Source organism: Lepidochelys kempii, chromosome 17 (assembly GCF_965140265.1).
Source record: "Lepidochelys kempii isolate rLepKem1 chromosome 17, rLepKem1.hap2, whole genome shotgun sequence".
In the NCBI taxonomy this organism is placed as follows: Eukaryota; Metazoa; Chordata; order Testudines; family Cheloniidae; genus Lepidochelys; species Lepidochelys kempii.
Window position 1 is genome coordinate 12,768,569 of NC_133272.1, and position 22,013 is coordinate 12,790,581.

Genomic DNA, 22,013 nt, shown 5'->3' on the forward strand with positions numbered 1-22,013 from the left:
CTTCAGGAAACATATTTGATTTTTTTTGTTTTTTGTTTTTAAAAAAGGATTGCTGAACTAAGGAAAGGAGGGCTGCTTTATGAACATTAATGGGAAATTTCTCCAAGGATCACATGAAAGAAAGCAGAAGTGGGTGTCACAGATAAGGGAGGGCAGATGGAGAAAATGAATGTAGACAAGGAGAAGCTTGACTCATGCAGAGGGGAGAAAAAAGCCACTGCAGATTCAAGTAAGAAAAGACATGGTGAGGGAAGTGGGAAAGGATGATCCTGGCTGCTGCATCATGAACAGCCTGTTGCTGCGATAATACTGAGGTGACCCCAGGCTTGTGTCTGACTTGTAATGTGATAACGTCAAGAGACCTACCTCTCACTATTCTACACGCAGCCGATAAAGTGGGTATTCACCCACAAAAGCTTATGCTCCAATACGTCCGTTAGTCTATTAGGTGCCACAGGACTCTGCCGCTTTTACAGATCCAGACTAACACAGCTACCCCTCTGATGCTATTCTACATGTGTTACATAGTGTATGAATGAGGGAAGAGACCCACACTCAGAATTTGACCTCTCTGCAGGAGCAAAGCTCACATTTTTCTCTTTCCAAAACCATCAGAAATGGCATCCCTGCTCCCCTTACAGTCTGCAACTGGCCTTACTCCCACAGCTGCTTAGCCTTTAAATCAGAACATTGGCATTTTCCAGACTGGGCAGCCCGATGAATGCTTAGGAGGCATGTTTTATTTATGGTGCTTGCCTCAGGGAGAAAAATAGTTAAGATTACTTCTATTCAAACAAAAACAGTTTCCTCCCTCCCTCCCCAACTGCCTTTCATTGACAAAGGCTCTAACTTTCACCTTTGGGTCTGAAACCGTCCAGCTCTCACCACAGACATGAGCAGTGCTTGTTGGGTTGGTTGTGCATGGGGTGTGGGTTTTTTGGTAAATTCCGGTTAAATGAATTGAGCTGCATTTGACTTATTGAGTACATGCAGCTCAGCAACTACCATTAAGCTTCTTGCTCCTAGTTTTAGCGTTGTATAGCATGTGGCAAGAGCTGCAAGTGGCTAGGTAGGAAAAGAACTATCAACTGAATTTGAATGAGGTGGTGGGGAGGGATTTGTAAATGTCTAATTGAAACAAGGGCAAACTCTTTCCATCACAAAGTGAGACTGTAAACACTGCGTTAATCCTTCTAGTGGGAATCGCCACCACCTAAGTAAGTTTGAACGGGTTGTGTAGTGTCTTACTTCTCACCCATAATCAATCGTCTGTTACACAGAGGACCCTAGGTTCCATCCACTCCACTTGATAAGCTGGGGAAGGAGGCACTGCAATAACAGAGCAAGGGAAGCATCTCTCATGCACAACAGCCCCAACATAGGCATACCAAAGAGAGGAAAGCAGGCCATTGATGTCAATTAGTCATGATGCTCAACAATATTTCAGGAGGTAGTAGTGAGTAGTGGGGCAGAGTTCCAAGGCTATGACTTCAGCCATTGATCCCCCCCTCCCCCAAGATACCAGAGCTCAAACCAAACACATATCCAGAAAGACGACAACAGGAGCAGCACTGGATCCATTAAGTCAAAGAAAAACCCTACCTATCCTATGAATACCTTTAATGTTTTAGTTAGTGTGTGGCAAGGCCATTTCTGTCTCTACTGTAGATAAAATCCAATAGATTAATACTTTGTTCAAAACTTTCTGAAATCAGATTTTGGTTGAGAGGCTTTTGTGCACATCTATATTTGTTCAGATTATAAAAAAACAAGTTAATATATTTTATTTCACAACAGACTATACATAATTTTTTTTCTTTTACACATTAAATGAAATACATAGATTACATAGTTTACATGGAATTGAAAATACATAAGACAAAGTGCTACAATATCCACAATATTAAATTAACATTATTCACAAACTTATTTAAAATGTAAAAACAACCCCACACATTTGCAGACACTGAATATCTCCAACTTTCAATCAGTATCTAGGATTGGTTTTTCAAAGGCATTCAGGATTATAATGCATAGAGACAACATCTTGCTGACAAAATGTAAAACATGACAAAATAAAAATCCTTATAAAAGCACTATCTGTAAACTCATACTAAACCTGTGAAAGTAAAATGACCAAAAATTCTTGTCCTGGAAAGTAACATCCATCTGAAGATCTGTATATAAAATAAATAAATAGAATTCCCAGATCAGACTCAGCTCATTCACAGAAAGAAAAATGAAACAACCTTGAGGGTTTGTTTTTAAAAATGTTAAACAATTAGAAAATTTAAAGCCATCTTAGATCTCCTCTATAGTGCAAGGGACAATCTAAAAAGCATTACAAAAATTTATTCTTTTTTGAAGCTGTAAGTAACTATATAGATCAGCATAACTACAAGGCTCAGTACTTCCAGTGCTTACTTAAAGCCACCTGTGTCCAAAGTGTCCCGGGCACTAGCTCACAGAGGCTCTGGATGTGTTGGGAGAACTTCATGCTATATTCTGTGCTTTGTATCATTGCCCTTTCTGGCTGATGATCAGTTGTATGACCCAGTACTTCTGCACTGATCTTTGCCACCCAGGAAGCACAAGGATCCTAAGCACAGGATATGGCATGAAGTTCTTCCAACACATCCACAAACTCTAAGCGACCTTGGCTGAAACTCAAGCAGGGGAAACCCTGCCTCCATGGACATAGTTCAGTCTAAATCTGATCCATTTCGCCCCCAAACTAACCTGCATTACCTTTCCACTGAATGCATCTGATGAAGTGAGCTGTAGCTCACGAAAGCTTATGCTCAAATAAATTTGTTAGTCTCTAAGGTGCCACAAGTCCTCCTTTTCTTTTTGCAGATACAGACTGACACAGCTGCTACTCTGAAACCTTACAACAGAAGAGACTCACATTGGCAACCAGGTGCAGACAACCCAGATTAGCCAAGCTATCCACCACCAGGAACAGATCCACCGACAGACTTCACAGATGCTATGATGGAGACAAACATTTCTTTGCCTCCGGCACTACCACAGCATGAGAATTCAAAAAGTCTGTATGATGCAAACTATCAGCTTTGGCATGAGACTTTCACCACCAGTGCATCTGTCTTCCCTATCATGTCATTTTCCCCAGGTCATCCATAAGCCAGGGTGACCTGTGAAGATAAAGCTAGGGGAAGAATGTGCCTCGTTGACCACTATTGCTGACTGAGGCCAAAAGATCATGACCTGCCACCATGTTTATAGAATCAAGTCCTAATTTAAGATGAACAACAGGAAGAGACACTCACATATGATGTAGTCCTCAGGATCTGGCAAGTCCACCAGTAAGCCCCTCAGAATCCCAAAGTATGGGCATCCTTGGCCTAACTTCTTTACGTTACTAAAAACAACCTCCAAAAACTATGAACTCGCTTATGTGTAAATTGATGTTACTTTTAAAAAATTACTAATGCTCTATAGGGAGTAAAAGGAGAGTGGTGAAATAAAGGGAGACGCAACAGAAATAAGATGACACTGTTTGACTCAAGGACACCTCTTCAGTGTCTCTATAGCAACTGCCAACCAATAACTTCAGGGATTTTTTTAATTAAGGTGTATTCTGGCTCTCACTGTAGATATTGAAACTCCTGCATACAAGATAAACTTTCTAAACCTAGAGCATTTAAGTAGACTACATATGTATGATTTAGAGGTTAGAACAAAGAGCAGGGAACAAGGAAGAATCCAGTCACAGTCATTACTTCCATGTGTGTCCTCAGGCTAGTCACTTGATCTCCTTATGCCTCTTAAAGCTGGAAAACTGGAAGGGGGGCGGAGGGGAGCAGTATCTCACTGAAATTGTCATTCATAACTAGAGTGGGGAAATAAGTTATGAAATAAAAAAACCTTCCCAGTTCCAGTGTTTGTAATAAAAAGTGCTAAAATGCTAAAAATGCTAAAAGCACTGGGAAGGATGCATTATAGAAAAATACATCAGAACATAGATATTCAGTCATGAAGCATAAAAATATATTGGAAACCGTAAACAAGAAAACTGGTTAATTTCTGCCATGACTTTTACAGGGTATAAATCAGGATAATTTGCCCCCAAAAGTTTCAGTAAAATTTGATTACTGTTTAACACAGTAACCATTTAAAAAAAATAACCTTAAAGTACCACTAACCCTTTGAGTTTAGCAAAGTGTCTGTGTTAAAATGGCACTAAAGCTAGCCAGGCTGTGTATTCAGTAAAATTAATGCATCCTTGGATACACAGGAGGCTTTGGCTCTTACTTTCAAGGACTTGTATTACCCAGCTCCACTATGCTGACTGCTATGTCTTGCGGTTTAATCAATCGTCATTCTAAGCAAAGGTTTGTCGAAATACATTTCAATTAGATTGCCAAGTACATGGTTAGATCCTCTTTAGGGACTTGCTTATTAAGAATCAAGGAAGAGTTCCTGTAAATAACAGACTGAACTTTGTATTTGTTGGAATGCTTTCAGGTTATGCCTATTTGTCTAAAAAGAGGGGGGGGGCATATAAGCTAAAGCAAACCTCACTGCAAGAATCCAGAAACCAATTGCTGATGATCATGATAGAATTACTTAATTCAATGGAAGTTTTCCACACATAACATTCCTAAACACAGGAGAGACATGCTCTAAAAAGCATTCCCCTGGCAAGTGTTCACAATCATTTTCATGGGTTAGCATTAATCCAATTAGTCCCAAATATCCACATGCTCGTCTGTGCCACGCATTTGAATCTTCTGAGACTCCAGAATGGATGATTAGTTGAACTATATTTTACAATTGACCATATATGGAATATTTTAAGTGTCTGTACCAGCCAAACACACATACATTAGGATACAGAAAGTTCAGTTTCTGCAGCATATCTTGGCTAACTACGTTCAAAAGGAAAATTGTTACTGAAGAAAGTCAGTGATCAAGATTTCAAATAATGTTGACATACATAAGCAATTTAAATAAAATAGGGATAGTCTATAGTCTAGGGATAGGTATGAGCACAAGGATAGGGAACCAGGATATCCTATATGCTCACTCCAGCTCAAACACGATCTGTGGACTTGGACAAGTCATTTAATCTACCTGACTCAGTTGCCCTATCTGTAAAACAGAAAGGCTAGCTCGTGACATGAAACGGCTATTGTGAGAATTCAGTTGTCAATATTTGTAAACTGCTTTGAAGGTTAAACACCACTACTCAGGGCTATGTATTTTAATTATTTTACACGCACAATTCCCACTGACAGTAACAGGAGTAATGCATGTGTAGAAACAAGAGACCTCGAAATGTCCATACCAGGCTCTAAGAACTACATATTTAAAAGTCACAATAGCACATTTAAAATTCAGTCTGAGTCTGATCCAGCAAAGCATTTAAACACGTTCTTAATGTCAAATATATCCCATCAAAGTTTATAGGCTTGTTTGCTGGATTGGGGCCTACATGAATTACATTTTAGACACATTTACCCCCTTTTGAATTACACTGCAAATGTAAATTGATACTTCTGCTCATTCTCAATGACCCAGCTAAATATTTATAGAAAAGACCTAGTATATAATAACTGTGTTAAATAAAAGAAAGATAAGAAGTCTAGAAATACAAAATTACGGTCAATGCACCATTCTTCATTTATTCCCTCAAACAAATGCACACACCATTTACTGTGGATTTTTGTGCAGCTCAGTTTAGATACATTGAAATATCTTTCACACACAACACTGATGCTTGCTATGTGGAGGGCTTTAGGGTTCATTGGTGTCCCCTGTGGAAAAAATAAATTATAAACGTCCTCCCTGAGTGTCTGGCAAGAGTGTCCCCAAGCCCCTGTGCTAGTCTCCGCTCCAGTGAGTGCTTGAAGCCGGGAAAGCCAAAGTAAGAAAAGATGCCTACCTACAGCTTTCAGGTTAATGAATTCATTCTTTGTTGTTACTAGATTGTACAGTATTCCCCTGATAGACTCCCTACATTTCTACTCAATCTGTCAGGGCGACTCCAGAACATTTTTGCTGTGCAAATCTGAATCTTATTGCTTCTACCAATGGCAATACTTAAAAAAAAAAAAGTTACATGCTATGTTGAGTGTAAAGAACAGATCAGGAACTAGGTTTAAAAACAGTTTACAAAAACAAATCAAGGGTCTCAAAGGAAAAACAGGAACACGGAAGGGCGGAGGGAAAGAAGTAAACTGTGCCAGTGGCTGTTAGCCAGTCTGCATCATTAATCAACAAAGATGCCAGCACCAGGGGAACAAAATCTCTACACCCATGAGACAAAATGTATAATTTATGTCCCAAAAAATTCCAACTATTAATTACCACCTATTTTAATCCACTATTTAGCTGCCTATACAGCTAATGTGTTCTGCTCTGTATCATAGCCAGGCAACCCTCATGTAGTATTGTGGTATATAGGCAAAAAGGGCCATTATGAGCAGCACAAGGAAGGCTCATTGTCTCGTTTTGTTACATTCTTAGGTCCTACGAATCTGTAGTTACCTTTCAAGAAGCAATTGTCAACTAGTTGGGACACTAAAACATACCTTCCTTAAAGTAAAATAAACCTCATCCCATTCCTGGCGGGTGCCTTTCATAGATACAACATTTTAAAATGTACCACTTTGCACTTTTAATATTAAGCTCTCAAAGTATGTCACAAAGATGAGGAGGTATCGTTATTCCCTTTTTACAGATGTGAAACTGGAGCACGAAGAGGTTAAGCAACTTGCCCAAGGCCACACAACAAGTCAGCTGGAAAACCAATAACAGGATCCAGGTCTCTCTGCTCTGTTCAGACCACTAGCCAATGCATATACAGAGGTTTTTAAGAGGCTAATAATTTTAATGCAAATATTTGAGCATGCAGCAACCTAAAAAATAATTAAACAGAACTCAGTTCTTAACAATTTCTCTCCCCTAAGTCATCACAATTAGCAGAGATTTCACTGTAATCCAGCTTTTGCAATTTGCACACTGAAAACAATTGGAAGGTTTACATGAAATATTCCACTCACTGTTAGCAGGTTCCCTTCGGCATCACTGGAGAACGAAAAAATGATAGTCGTCCTCTCCAAAGATGCTGCGAAAGATGCACCATACTTCTAGGTATATACATTTGGGGGCTAAACAGGCTGCACTTACCGTTCCTCTGACAACAGGCAGGGCAGCATGACATTCATAACAAAACGATGTTGATGACATGAAACAATCACATGATCCATTTATCAGAATGGAACAGAGGCCCTGATGTTTATCCAGATAAGCGAGAGATTCTGCACAGGAAATATACCTTATAAGTGTTCAGATACTGCAGTGACAGAATGGTATAAATACTCAATGTCTACACTTTAATGCTGCAGCTGCACTGCAACAGCACTTCAGTTTAGACACTACCTACACCGATGGCATAGGTAATCCACCTCCCCAAGAGGCAGTAGCTAGGTCAACAGAAGAATTCTTCTACCGCTATCTATCCTGGAGTTAGGTTAGTATGTTTCTCAAGGGTGTGGATTTTTCATACCCTGAGAGATGTAGCTATACAGATGTAAGTTCCTAGTGTAGACCAGCCTTTAGACTAGGCAGAGATAGAGAAATAGGCAGATAGGCGGAGAGATGTGCAGGGACATAACTGAATAGAGACAGAGTGTTTAACTAATGGCTTGTCTACACAGGGACATCCAGGAAAAATTAATTTGAATTAGCTAAAATTGTGAATATGAAGTGGACTAGTTAAACCAAATTAAAATCCTGCAAGAACCTCTTCATTCAAAACTTGCAATGGCCTTAATTCAGTTTGGAAGTTAACTAAACTAAATTGAATTAAGGCCACTTTAATTCTGAATAACAGCGCCCACAAAGAGATTTAATGAAGTTTAACTAATCCACTTTAAAATCACACCTTTAATTATCTGGATGAATTTTCCTGGATGTGCCTGGGTATAAGCCCTAAGAAAGGTTCTAAAGTCATTGAAAAAAATTCAGTGTTATGCAGATGTCTGGAGTCATTATACAACTACACATCATTCATTAAATATATATGAGGGTTAGCTGATCAGTGTTTTGTTTTGTTTTATTTTTCAAATTTAGAACTTGCAAAATGTGATGGTATCTGCCAAGAAAAGTTAAGTCAATAAAGTTATTTAAAGCAGTTATCGGAGTATACTCCCCTGACATCCTCCTGCACAATTCTTCTCAGTTTCTGTCAAAAAATGAACACATATTAGGCAGTAACAACATCTAAATCACGGTAAAAGATTTTGTTTAGAACAAGTCCAGCCAATAGCAATATTGTCAACTCTCACAAATTAAAATCACAAGACACAGAAAGTATGCTCATAATGAAAGCACAATGGTTCTTATGTCTGGGCTTTTCTTTAAACTGGACTTAAAGTTTTCAATGTCTGGTAGAGAATGTGGTAGGGCTTTAATTAAGTTACAAATGATACAAGAACAAGTTTTTCTTCCTCCTGTCCATTTCTTTTTAATATAGTGAACCAGAATAAGTTGGCATGTAATCTACTGGCACAAATGTTAGTGCCAGAATATTACCTCATGAAATAAACATGATAAAAAAGAACAAAATCCCCATCATAGCTTCTCTTGGAAATTTCTAAAATGTGATCAGAAGATAGTCAAGCCCAAAAGTATGTTTTTAATCACTGCAGCTGAGATTCCCATTTCTGTCAACAATGCTGAAACTCAGACCACAGCAATGTTCCATTTATACAAAGACATGAGAATTGGGCAAGCACCACTGAACTACCCAGTTCATGATGACTACTTAGTCATTAAATAAAGCATTTCTCCTAACAAGAAGCTTAGGCTCATAAGTTTCGTATTTTGGATCTGAAGGAGGCTGTTTAGTAAAAAGTTCTGTCTGTGGCTTAAGGATCCCTTCCCCTACAAAGAAACCAAAGTTGAGGAGCGAGCTGACAAGTGAAGAACTCATTCAAGTCTTCACTCAACTTAGGGCTTGTCTACGCTACAAAATTTAAGTCACTTTGTCTAATTCAACCTCAAGCCTCCAAATTAAGTCAATTGTGTGTGGCCACACCATGCTCATTGTCCCGATGGAGTGCGCCCTCACTAGCAGCGCCTACATCGATGCACAAAGCAGTGCACTGTGGGGAGCTATCCCAAAGTGCAACTTGCAACAGTGTGTTTTGGGAATTTTGTGCAATGCCTCATGGGACCAAAATGTTGCACAGGAGAATGGGAACAGTGCGTCGGCATCCCATGATGCACCGTCCTCCCTCCCTCATATCAATGGCAAACAACCCAGCGGTTTTCACACCTTAAAACTGCCACGCGTAAGCCATAACCCCAGAAGCATGGAGCCTGCTTAGTTGTGCACTCTTGCTGTGAGCATCTCAAAAACCTCACGCCTCTGCCTGCAGTATTTCCAGAGCTGAAGTAGGGTCCGCCACGCGGAACATCGCGATGTCCTGCAAGCAGCCCTGCTGCAAGCCACTGAAAATTTTAAAAAAAATAAAATAAAAAAAAATTCACAGTTGGTGCTGGCAGTCACAGAGCAGCTACACTCTGTTGAGCACCGTTTCTGGTCCCGTGAAACAAGCACCGACTGGTGGAAATGCATCGTTTTGCAGGTATGGGACGACGAGCAGTGGCTGCCGAACTTTCAAATGCAGAAGACCACCTTCCAGGAACTTTGTGCAGAGCTTTCCCCTGCCCTGCAGTTCAGCAACACAAAAAGGAGAGCTGCTCTGACAGTGGAGAAGCAAGTGGCGATTGCTGTTTGGAAGCTTGCAATGCCAGACAGTTACCGGTCAGTGCAGAAACAATTTGGAGTAGGTAAAATCAACCGTGGGAGCTGCTGTGTTCCACGTGTGCAGGACTATTAATCGACTTCTGCTACGAAGGGTAGTGAGTCTGGGAAATGTGCAGGACATAGTGGATGGTTTTGCCGTGATGGGGTTCCCTAATTGCAATGGGGCGATAGATGGCATGCATATTCCCATCTTGGAACCAGACCACCTTGCCAGAGAGTATATAAACCGACACTGAGATGCCTATAGTTATCCTGGGGGAGCCAGCCTACCCCTTGCTCCCATGGCTCATGAAGTCATACACCGGCTGTCTGGACAGCGGTAAGAAACAGTTCAGCTATAGGCTCAGCAAGTGCAGAATGGAGGTTGAATGTGCCTTTGGTCGTTTAAAAGGGCACTGGAGAAGTTTACTAACCAGGTTGGACCTTAGTGAAGAGAACATCCCCATGGTTATAGCTGCCTTTTGTGTGCTCCATAATATCTGTGGGGGAAAAAGGAGGGGAAATTTTCCGCAGGGGTGGACAGTTGAGGCAGATTGCATGGCAGCCATTTTTGAAGAGCCACACACCAATAAGAAGAGCACAGCATGGGGTGCTGCGTATCCACGAGGCTTTGAAAATCCGTTTCAATAATGAGGCACAGTAATGTGAGCTGCTTGTCTGCACTGTGCTTTCCCAAACCTTCACCTGCCTTGCATCACTGTCCCTGCAAAGCCAACCCCCCACCCACTCCTTCTACTCAATAAAGAACATGTATTTCTCAAATCCATTTACTTTATTTAACAAACATAAGTAAAGATGGAAAACAGAAAAAAAAGTTAGCCTTGGGGAAAAGGGGTTGTAAAGTTGGAACAGGAGTAAAATTTTTAGCTGTTTAACGTAACACTGCATTCTAGACCATTAAAGATCTGTGAACGAGCACCTTCTGTTCCTTGTACCCTCCTCCTGAGGTAAGTGAAAGGGATAATGGACTTTTCTCCCATGACTAATGGAACGCTTGGCGGAGGGTGATTCTGTGCCAGGCGATATTGGCTGGCTGTCCACTAGAGTCTGCAGAGGGACTGTACCCTCCTGCTTCTGTTCCTGTAGTTCAACCAGATGCCTCAACATGTCTGATTGGTCCCTCATAATCCAAAGCATCTCATCCTGCACCGCACACTCTTGCTCACTGGAAGCTTTCCTGCTCTTCATGTTCACGTCTAACTTCTCAGACAGTTAAATCCTCCACGCTCTCAGCTCTGTCTCAGCTGTCCCGGAGGTGTTCATTATCCCGGTGAACATGTCCTCCCGTGTTCTCTTTCACCTTCTTCTAATCAGCGAAAGTCTGCTTTCAGGTGTTGATGACATGCCAAAGGACACATTTCCAGCTGGGGGTCAGTCATGGGAAAAAAGAAAGGAGCCATTGTACATGCATAAAATGTTTCCATAGCAAAGCTGTTTTCATTAAAAAAAAACAAACCAACCCACTTTTATTACACTAGGTGCAAGCCAGAACAATCAAAATCCATAACTGTGCGTTTTGCTGTTCCAGCCATGGTGAATAGCCCCCCAAGTCACGGGTGACCGCACTTTTAATGAAGTTTATGGCAGGCTCATGTCGGAAGCAGAGGTAGCTAGTCAAACAATGGCCTTTCCCCATAGCACCACGGGAAGCTGTTTACAAACAGGGGCTGGGGGGCATTTTCACTCTCAAATTGCAGAATCTCACATGTGGGCCCCAATCCTCTATCAGCCACTTAAACTACTTGTCAATCCATGCCGAGAACAGTAAAGGCACATTAGCGGCCATGTGGTTTGGCGATTTGGCATCTGGGTTGGGGGAGGAGGTCTACATGCTCTTTTTTACCCCTTGTAAGAGCACTTTTACTGAGAACTTCAACCGTTTCCCCTAGGTGACCCTATGTGCTAACTGTCTCCTGAGGGTAACAGAGGCGGAAAGGAAGGAGATGCTGCAAGCGTCTGGGTACGTACCCAGTCTTTATGCTGCTATGCTGTGTACCACAATGATGCCAGCAGAATTAATTCAGGAGTTGCATGGGGAAGCGTCCTACTGTGGTGGAAGAAATAAGACTGCCCTGCCCAGAAATCTTCTGCAAAGGATTGCAGAGTACCTCCATGAAAGTGTCCTAGAGATATCCATGGATGATTCCCGGGCTAGCCCAGTCCACACAAACAGTCACTTCCGGGGGCCACCCTTTGCGTAGCTGGAGCAGCCTCTTGTAAGCAAAGAGCCACAGCACCTCACTTTTTCTTCAGAGTAAATATGCAATACCACTGAATGTGTGCGCCCGCTAAAGTTTAACTGGACTTTGATTGTAACTGTATACTCACCAGAGGTGCCTTCCCCAGCATCATGGTGGGTCACCATGATGTCCTGCAACCCACAGGGCTCCAGGGTTAAAAATATTTCCTGGATCTTGGGGAGAATGGACCCACCGCTCACCTGTCTCCCATTCTCCTCTTCCTCATCCACCATATTGTCCTCCTTGTTGTCCCTAGACTCACACACCTGTGATGTGTCCATGTTGCTTGTGGGGGAACTGGTAGGGTCACCCCGAAGAATCGCATGCAGCTCATTATAGAACTGGCATGTGTGGGGTTCAGCACCAGAACGACTGTTTGCCTCCCTTGGCGAAGTTCTTTTATTTTCACACGGCACTGCTGTGTGTCCCTCATGTAGCCCTTCTCCCCCATTCCATGAGCGATCTTTACATAGATGTCAGCGTTTCTTCTGCTGGATCAGAACTCTGCCTGCACAGACTTCTCCCCACACAGCGATGAGATCCACCACCTCCTGTGCAGACCAGGCTGGAGCACGTTTGGGGCATGTAATCTCCATGATTAGCTGTGCTTAAGCTGGCATGCTCCCAATGCTGATCAAACAGGAAATGGGAAATCAAAAATTCCCGGTGCTCTAGCAAGGGAGGGGCTGTTTCCTGGGTACCTGGCTGCAGTGCAGCAGATTGAGAATGATCTCCAGAGTGGTCACAGATGAGCATTGTGGGACACCACCTGGAGGCCAATTAAGTCGAATTACACAATGCCTCGTCTGCACTACCTTGAAGTCGACCCATGAAAATCAAATTAAGTGCTATGCCTCCCGTAGAAGTGGATTACAGAAGTCAACATTAGAGGCGACTTGGTCAGCATAAAGAACCCGGTAGCGTAGGCACATACATTAACAGGTCAACTTAAGGTGGCTTCCTTCGACCTACCTCTGCAGTGTAGATCAGGCCTTAGTGAACTACCTTGGTTAGTTTCATTTGCCATTTCTAGATTGTTTCAGTTTCAGATTCTCATGCACTAATAGGTTGGTGGTGTTTTTCTCAGACTGAAGGGAAATCCTAACATTTAAAAAAAGATTCAACTAAATTAAAAAAAAAAACAAAAAAGGGGACAAAATCTGTTTATCTCCCTTCCCCCTTTTCCTTTCCAAAACCTAAATTCTAGTCCTAAACCCGAGCACTTGACACTGTTCCTTTACAAAGATACAAAGTCATGAGCCCCCCAAGTACAGCCTTATAAAGAAGAGATTACACTAATCTCTTAAATTAAACAGTATGGATGAGGGCTAATCAATTTTTTTTGTTCAGAACATGCTATTCAAAGACTCTTACTGAAATTCTTGATAAACATTTTACATGCAAGTTGCCTTCCCAAAGATCTTTCTGGTCAACAAATTAGATTAATCAACCCAATGAAATGTAACACAGCAGCCTACAATTTACATAAATATTTCCAAGATTAAATTTTGAGGCCAACCCAAGTGACTTTCCTGAAACAGTGGAGATGATTTGAGATACTCCATATTAATAGTAATATTTCCAGGATTTAAATATATTCCTACATTTTAGATAAAATGATGTATTTGAGCTTTCAAGAGAGACATTTACAAATTTCGGTATTTCAACTATCACTTTCAGGGAAGAAAGATGATCCTGGGATAGCCTCTTTCAGTCTAAAAGGAAATCTGCTACAGAGACACATTGGCTGGTAGCCGGAGAAATCTTTAAAGATTAATTACAAAGTCAACAATTACACTTCTTATTGCTACAAACAGGGAAATTCATCATGTAACTTAATTTTTTTTTTCAGGGCTTGGCTTATAAAGTCTCACCATCCAGCTTCCATTTCAGAATCATGTGGAATTATCATTGGATCTGGAAGAGTTAAGTTTACAGTAATTCATATATTTGAGTGCCCATTTTATCTTTGCTAATTGGGGCATACCAGTAGGGTTCTCCCATTTTCCAAAAACCTTTCCAAATGACCCGTCTGTATACTTTTTTATATATATATACTTTTACTGTATACTGTATAGCTTCTTTTTTGTAGGTGTAATAAACATTTAGAATTTCTAATGCTGAGAACAGGCTTTCTGTGAATTGTAATTTGTCCTAAATGTATTAAGGAACGTAGCCTGAATTTGTTAGATGTTCTTCTGGTCATAAAAATGGAAATAATTGAACTATTATAATACATATTTGTAATGCAGAGTCTCAATAAAGCTATTTTTTGAAAAACTGAAATAATCACAACCAACATTAACATTTAGGACATTTTTCCCTTATTTATTTAAACTATCAGGTATTTCTGAGTTGCATTATCAATATCTTTGTACCGGAGTGGTATTTGGCTTTATAGAGTGATCAATCTAGCAGAAGTGACTAAAACCATTACACCAGCTGGTAAAATTGAAGCCACAGATGTTCTCAAATGGTGCTAGCACCACCAGGAGCCATGACTTTGCTCCAAAGAGAGTGAAAGTTGCACTGTCCACTTTTCAGACCCTGCTGTTACAGAAAAGGCACCAAGCAGGTGGGGACCTTTCAGAAGGTGTCAAGTTAAGATACCTGAGCCAAGAATCTTGTTTCAGGCTCGTTTTTTCAAGACATTATCATGTAACAGGTTCCCATTTGCTGAACAGCTAAGCATTAGCCAACATTTCAGCACGTCGATTCCAGTGCATCTCAGCAGCAATGCACTTCCAGAGACATATTGCAAAAGATAATATTAAAAGCAATTGTTGTCTAGAAAAGACTTTTTATGCACTTTCTGAAAAGAATAACTCACCACCAAGTAATCTTGAATTCATAGATGGGGCGCTTGCAGTAATAATGGTTTATCAGATGTTTATCACACACACCAATGCACTGATGATCCACAGCAATTCCCTTGTCTGACAGGTCTGTCACAATACAATGCAGAAGATCGTATACATCAGCTACAGCCTCCCAGGGGCCAAAAGATACATCTACTTCACAGTGATGTTCAAACAGTTTTGTCTCACTTTCACTTCTTTCAAAACGTAGAGAGTTGAAAAGTGGACACTCATATGGGGTGATGGGCATTTCTTCCTTGAAAACACAGATCTTCAACTTTGCAAATCTTGCTTTTCTCTGCATGGCTCTAAGCTTAGCTATTTCAATTATCCGTTCCAAGTGTTCTAAACAACAACAAAAGTTACAAACAGTGAATGTCATGCGAGGAACAGAACACAATGTTTTCATGTGGAATCTAATTACTGCATCAAAGTGGCATGAATTATTCTTAAAACAATGCCAGAGGCAACAAAAGATATACTCAAGGGTTGCTTGCAGTTAGATACGGCCTACAATAATGAAATTATCCATATTCATATTGAGAGTTTAGTGTCTGTGATATTGATTTTATATCTTATGTGTGCATGTATATACCCCTACTTTAAATTCCAGTTATACACAACCTTATGATTGCAAGCTTTATAACGACTGCTTGAGCAGTATGCCAAAAGTTCAAGTTGTGAAATAACCAAAGAATCACAAGACTGAGAAAACTCCGGTTTTTTGGTCTTTAAGTTAGGTGTGAAGTCACATGTATGGCATTATTCTCTTCAGTTCAAGGCTGGTCTCAGACTAGCGTATTTTTAATATAAGCTGTGTTCAGATAAGATCTGTTGGTAATGTTATTATGTGTCTACAAGGAACAATGCAAAACACAGTAGTTTTGCTATTGTCTCAAAAAAATTGATTGTCGTCTGTAAGCTCTTTGAGGCAGGGGCCTGTTTATTGTATGTCCATAAAGTATTTAGCCCATTTAGGCACAATACATGAAATAATAAATAGCTGTTGAAACATTTCCTAAAGACCTTGAACGCACAACCTCTTATGCAAGGAAAGAGATGCAGGCCTCAAGAGAACCACCAATGCAGATTCAAAGAAATAGTTTTGTTCAAGAATCTCTTCTCACACTTTATGGGCTTGATCCTGCTCTCATTCAAGTCTAAGGAAAAACACTCATCACCTTGAATGATGCAGGTGGAAGTGCTGTGTGGGGGCTTCAAAGATGTCAAGAGCTAGGATGTTAGAGCGTAACTACCCAAAAGCAAAGCCAAAAACTGAAGCTTGGAAATGGAAATCAGAAGCCTAAATAAGTTTGAGGATCTGGGTCAAAATTACTCCAGTGTAGAGGAAATAGCATCAGAACCGCAGGACTTTCTAATAGTGTTAAGTGTTCTGAGGTAAATACGCAAAGGGGGTTTTCATGAACAGGAAGAAAGTAAACTCAGTCTTCTGAGCATTATTTATACTACACATACTAAGATACAATATACATTGTCAATATTCTTTAGTTTACCTTTGTAATATGGCATTAAGCCCAAGAAAGCTTGTCTAACTTTTTCTCCTTTAAGAGGCTGGACTTCCTCTAGATTGTCCAGCAATGGTCCTATGGAATAATATTGAGCTTCCTTGTAAACTGACCTCACCCGTTCTCTCGGAGGCAGGTCACCAGATCGCAGAAAGTTAAGTATGTCTCTAAACAGAAGGGGGGAAAATATTATTCAATAACAAGTCTTCAAAAAAATTTTGGGAAAAAAAAGAATTTAATTGTTAATCTGACATGAAATGGAGACACCATTTTACTCAGTCCAGCAATTTTCAAATTCAGAAGGTAAGCAGCAGCTCTCATTCTTATATGAACTGTGAACTCTATTTTCAAATGCACATTTTGAGTTGCATTTGGCATTTTTGAGCCTCCAGCGGGAAAATGTGATGTATGTGAAGCTAGGAGTGTTGGGATCCCAGTTTAAAAACACAGCAAACAAAACATTCAGGACGGTTTAATCTCTTAAACTGAAACAGGACACAGATTATAGTCTCTCACTGAGAACACAGTGATAATTTTCAGAGTAGCAGCTGTGTTAGTCTGTATCCGCAAAAAGAAAAGGAGGACTTGTGGCACCTTAGAGACTAACAAATTTATTTGAGCATAAGCTTTCGTGAGCTACAGCTCACTTCATCGGATGCATTCAGTGGAAAATACAGTGGGGAGATTTATATACACAGAGAACATGAAACAATGGGTGTTAACATACACACTGTAACCAGAGTGATCAGGTAAGGTGAGCTATTACCAGCAGGAGAGCGGGGGCGGGACAGGACAGGACCTTTTGTAGTGATAATCAAGGTGGGCCATTTCCAGCAGTTGACAAGAACATCTGAGGGGGAGGAGGGGGAATAAACATGGGGAAATAGATTCATAGATACTAAGCTCAGAAGGGTCCATTATGATCATCTAGTCTGACCTCCTGCACAACGCAGGCCACAGAATCTCACCCATCCACTCCTGCAAAAAACCTCTCCCCTATATCTGAGCTATTGAAGTCCTCAAATCATGGTTTAAAGACTTCAAGGAGCAGAGAATCCTGCAACAAGTGACCCATGCCTCATGCTACAGAGGAACGCGAAAAACCTCCAGGGCCTCCTTCCAATCTGCCCTGGAGGAAAATTCCTTCCCGACCCCAAAAATGGCGATCAGCTAAACCCTGAGCATATGGGCAAAATTCATCAGCCAGATACTACAGAAATTTCTTTCCTGAGTAACTCAGATCCCACCCCAATTCCAATTCAGCAGTCTCTCGGTGGAGTCTGTTTTTGAAGTTTTTTTGTAGCCCACGAAAGCTTATGCTCAAATAAATTTGTTAGTCTCTAAGGTGCCACAAGTACTCCTTTTCTTTTCACAGTGATAATTGTATTCATTAAGTACCCGATTTTGCTAAAGAACTATGTGGGCAGATCCCTCGGCCCACTGAAAACCTCACTAACATTGAAGAGCTCCAGGTGGGGTTGTAATGTCTGGCTGTGGAGTTGTCTTTACAGGATTAGGGCCTTCTGCAATTATTCTGACAACAGAAAAAGTGTTTCATTTGAATGTGTTTAACAATGGTTTAGATCAGAATGCTTTGAAGATGGAAAAACCACTTTACAAACATTCACTAATTAATCCTATTAGTGAACATATGACCTAAAACAAAGAACACACCTGCTACTTGGCCCTTCTTTATAATGTTGCAGGAAATATATAAAGTGCTGGTTTGGTTCGATAGTGTATATCACAATTAACTCAATTTCCAATAAGACAGTTGCCAGCAATAAGAAACTCACAAATGCCAACACTTGTTTTCAAATAAACAAATCAGCTTAATCATACTAGGAAATTCTGTCTTGATATAGATTGCACTTTGTGGTGGATTAAGCACTGACTGGCTTTGAAGAGAATTAGGTCCTCAACTGGATAGATGAAGAACATCCCTCTGGGAAAAGTATTTTGGAAATGAGGTTAGAATGTCCAATATATATTTCTACAAGCAAAGATCTGATCATGAAAAAGCTTATTATTTGGAGCAGCAATTACTGCCAACAAGTGGAACTAAATATTAGCAGAATCATGCTCAAAATAAATAAATAAATAATAAAAAGAAAGCTACTATCTTGTTTGAGACCTTTAGAAGGATTATAACAGAGCTCTGAATATAACACTACCAGACATCAGCAATTTAAAAGAAGTTCTTTGACCCCTGCATTGTTTTTCCACCTATAATATGTAAACAGGTCTTTTTAAAACAATAAAAAATTATTATGCTTACTTTCTCACTGGTCCAGGGAGTAGCTGGTCCACGTGCAAAACAAAGATTAATCCTACTACATTTTGCAGAATTTATTTGTTGGAAAGTGAAAATCCCCGAAAGGCATAGATTCTACCTAAACCTTCAGCTTTCTAAAGTGCATTATAATTAGAGCTGGGCCAGATTTCAAACAACAATTTCTCTTTCAGAGAAAATCTGGCAATTTTGGAGGTGAATAAATATCTGCAGGCTTGAAACAGTGCCACACATTTCATCAGCATGTAGTGTTAATCTGTTCACCTGAATTTACATATACCTGAAATTCAGATATGTGAAATTCAGGCAAATAAAAACGCAGACAACAGAAAAGAGGAAGAAAAAAAGATAAAAATTTGCCATTTTATCCAAAACAAGATTTGGCCCCTCTAAGTATTATAGTATGATTAACAGGGAAGAATATTTTACACTGAAGTCAAGCTTGTAAATTAGTCAGACAACTAGCATTGTGTTTTCCTTAACAGCACTGTTATACTCTAAACTTGGACGAATCTCTACAAATGTTCCATAAAACATTTGAAAATCATAACAACCAAAAAGAGGACTTTATCAAATATCCTAGGAACATCACTGCCATCCCCTTTTAGGGTAAAAACAACAAGATAATACCAACAAAAATCACAAAAAAGAGGCCACAATCATGTTATTACAAGAAATGGTGTCAAATACTCAACTTTTAATGTACAAGCAACTTGGCTCCCTGGATGGAGCTTTTTTGTGTGTTTGTATGTACACACACTTCTGCTGAGGACTAAAACATTGTTCAGGTTTTTTTGTAAAGTGAGTTACAATAATTAGTTTTTAAATAATAGGGTTTTTTGCACGACAACATACCAAGAAATCTGACAGTTTTCTGGAAGAAGTTTTAAAAACTGTAGTTGCATGTTAATCACACCAATCTTTGATAAAAAGATGCAATTCAAATGGGATTGAATCAGAAGACAGGCAAGAATTCATTTGCATTCTTAAAATTAATGATTCCTAACACAGTAACAGTTTCAAAATTAGAGTAATAAGGACAGTGCACATACCCAAAATAAGTTCCATCTCTGTCAATAAAATATCTGCCTTGAGCATCTGTTGGAATGTAGTGTCTTCCACTAAACATAGCAGCCAACATGGTATCTTCACAGCGTCTTAGTGTTGACAGCCTGGTAGTGAAATACATGCCTCCTACATTAAGCGGAACAACTTCTGGGAACTGGAAAAGCAATCATATCACTATTTAAAAGTTATTCTGTGGTGCTTCACAAACATGTATATGACAAGATCCCTTGACCCACACAGAGGAGAATCTCTACGAAACACAGGATAAGATTACAGATCCAAGATGGCACAAAGACACAGTCTGCGAGGAGATCGAAGTCTGAAGGTTTCATAAAGAGCGGAGGAATAGGGAGAGGGAACCTCCTGGCACAAAGGAAGGAGGAGACTGTTCCAAGCATAGAGCCGCTGCATGAAAGGCAATAACCCAAGAGTGAAACAAGGTAATGAAGGAAGCAGTTCAGAGAAAGAAATGAGCGGGTAACAACTTTTGGCAGATATAGGTCAAGGAAGAGTTGTGCTGAGTTTAGAGGGTAAGAATTACCTATATTTACAATAAGGCAGCAAGCACTTCTCTTTCTAGGGTAGAAGACAGCAGATAAATCCTAATGTGGATGAGGGGAGGGTACGGGTTTCGCGGGTAATACGCCTGGCTATCATGCAAAAAAGGAGTTCAGTTTCCTTCACCAAGCTAGTTGGCAATAGAAATTAAACTAGAAACTCTTGAGACTTCAGCATGAGAAATAATGGATTCCCTGATACTGTACAATGGAGGCTCAAATGTAAGCACCTCACCAGCTCAGAGGAGAACAGTCTTACACCACTCTTACCTGCTGAGGCAGCAAGTGCCCTGCCTGAGTTGCAGTAGGAGTGCCAGGGTCTTGGAAATCATCCTCTGCATCTGAACTCGACATGGCATCGTCCAGATTTCCACTGGCTTTGTTCTGCGCTGTGACTACCACCATCCCTCTGGCTCTTGTAACCAGGTCTGCCGGGCAGACAGCCGTGGCAATGCTAAATGAGAGACAAGACCCAAATTATCTGGATACTTTCCCTACCAGCTGCAGACAATCACAGGGCTGACAGAGAGACATAATTGTCCTGCTTTGTACAAATAATTTAGGACACTGTTATTATTGGGAAGTGAATCATTAGAGGGATGATTATTATTGTGCTGTGAGTCAAGCTCACAGATGCACATATATCTGGAGGAATGCAGTCTGCCCAGCAGTGCCAAGAAATCTCCTGTCAGACTCAGAGCAGGAGAACCCCTGTCACTGGCTGAATAAAATGCTGATTTTCATACGCTGCCCAATTCAGTGTTTGATTGGCTTAGTTCTTTTCAGCAGCAGAGCTGTCATTTCCCAGCTGAATTCCAATTAACTATTGGTTCACCTGCCGCTAAATTGCAATTGGCTGTTTACAGAGTTGTGTTCTGAAAGCTGTTCTCTTATTGGTTGGACTGTGCTGTAGTAATCCCGTCATTGTTTACAATAATGTTGTCAAGTCATTTAATCATCTTGCATCTTTCAAAGCAGTTTTGGCTCTGCTGTGTGTTAGTGCAGTAGCTTCAGATGCTTATAGCAGGGCTTTCTGCACATTGTGCCTTACCTGAAGGCTTCTGGTGCAGTTCTACCAACTCATGTAAAATATTAACCCCAAAAAACGAGCTACAAATCTAGCATTCTAACCACAAACACGTTGACGAAGTTTTCCTGTGAATTGAGTCTCACACTGTTGTGAATTTAGACCGATGCAGCATGATGTGGATAATAAAGGCCCATCTTATGTAGCAGAAAAGCAAGGCCAACCAGGTGGAAATACTGTGCTCTCTTCTGTGCAGTGTGGGGGGGAATTAGTAAGGGAGGGAACAGGGAAGACAGCAGGCAGCACTGAATCCTCCTCTTTTGCCACCACTCTCTACACTTTGTTTTCTCGCTGTGGTCTTTTGCTCCTTTAAAAAGACTTGTGTACATTCTGCAAGTGGAAAAACACCACAGCTTAAACAACTTTTTAGATTTCTAGCAGTGCATGCACACTTTGTTATCCTATTATTCTCACTTAAGTTTGCAGCTGGTTTTTACGTTATTACTCTGGGCTGGACACTGGTATTTTGTCACGAACAGGACTGCTCAAAGCAGCAAGCATCACTCCAATATTAGGACCTTTGCTTACAGGTCTTATCTTTCTCTCACATTGGCATTCTAGCCTCATTTCCAACACATCCAC

The 22,013-nt window shown here is 40.5% G+C and overlaps 1 protein-coding gene across 12 annotated transcripts in view; it reads right to left on the minus strand.

Moving 5' to 3' along the window:
• Positions 1-1,798: 1,798 nt before the first annotated feature.
• Positions 1,799-22,013, minus strand: part of KCTD7 (potassium channel tetramerization domain containing 7) — a 29,384-nt gene continuing 9,169 nt past the window's right edge. For 8 of the 12 annotated variants that reach the window (XM_073315072.1, XM_073315069.1, XM_073315067.1 and 5 more), the window contains 5 exons: positions 20,615-20,798; positions 19,772-19,941; positions 16,415-16,593; positions 14,873-15,245; positions 1,799-13,143 (listed from right to left, as the gene is read on the minus strand). In XM_073315072.1, coding sequence (XP_073171173.1) covers positions 13,059-13,143; positions 14,873-15,245; positions 16,415-16,593; positions 19,772-19,941; positions 20,615-20,749 — 942 coding nt within the window. In that variant the 5' untranslated portion in view covers positions 20,750-20,798 and the 3' untranslated portion in view covers positions 1,799-13,058. The remainder of the gene's footprint in view (positions 13,144-14,872; positions 15,246-16,414; positions 16,594-19,771; positions 19,942-20,614; positions 20,799-22,013) is intronic. The other 4 variants (XM_073315068.1, XM_073315075.1, XM_073315074.1 and 1 more) reach the window with 4 other exon arrangements.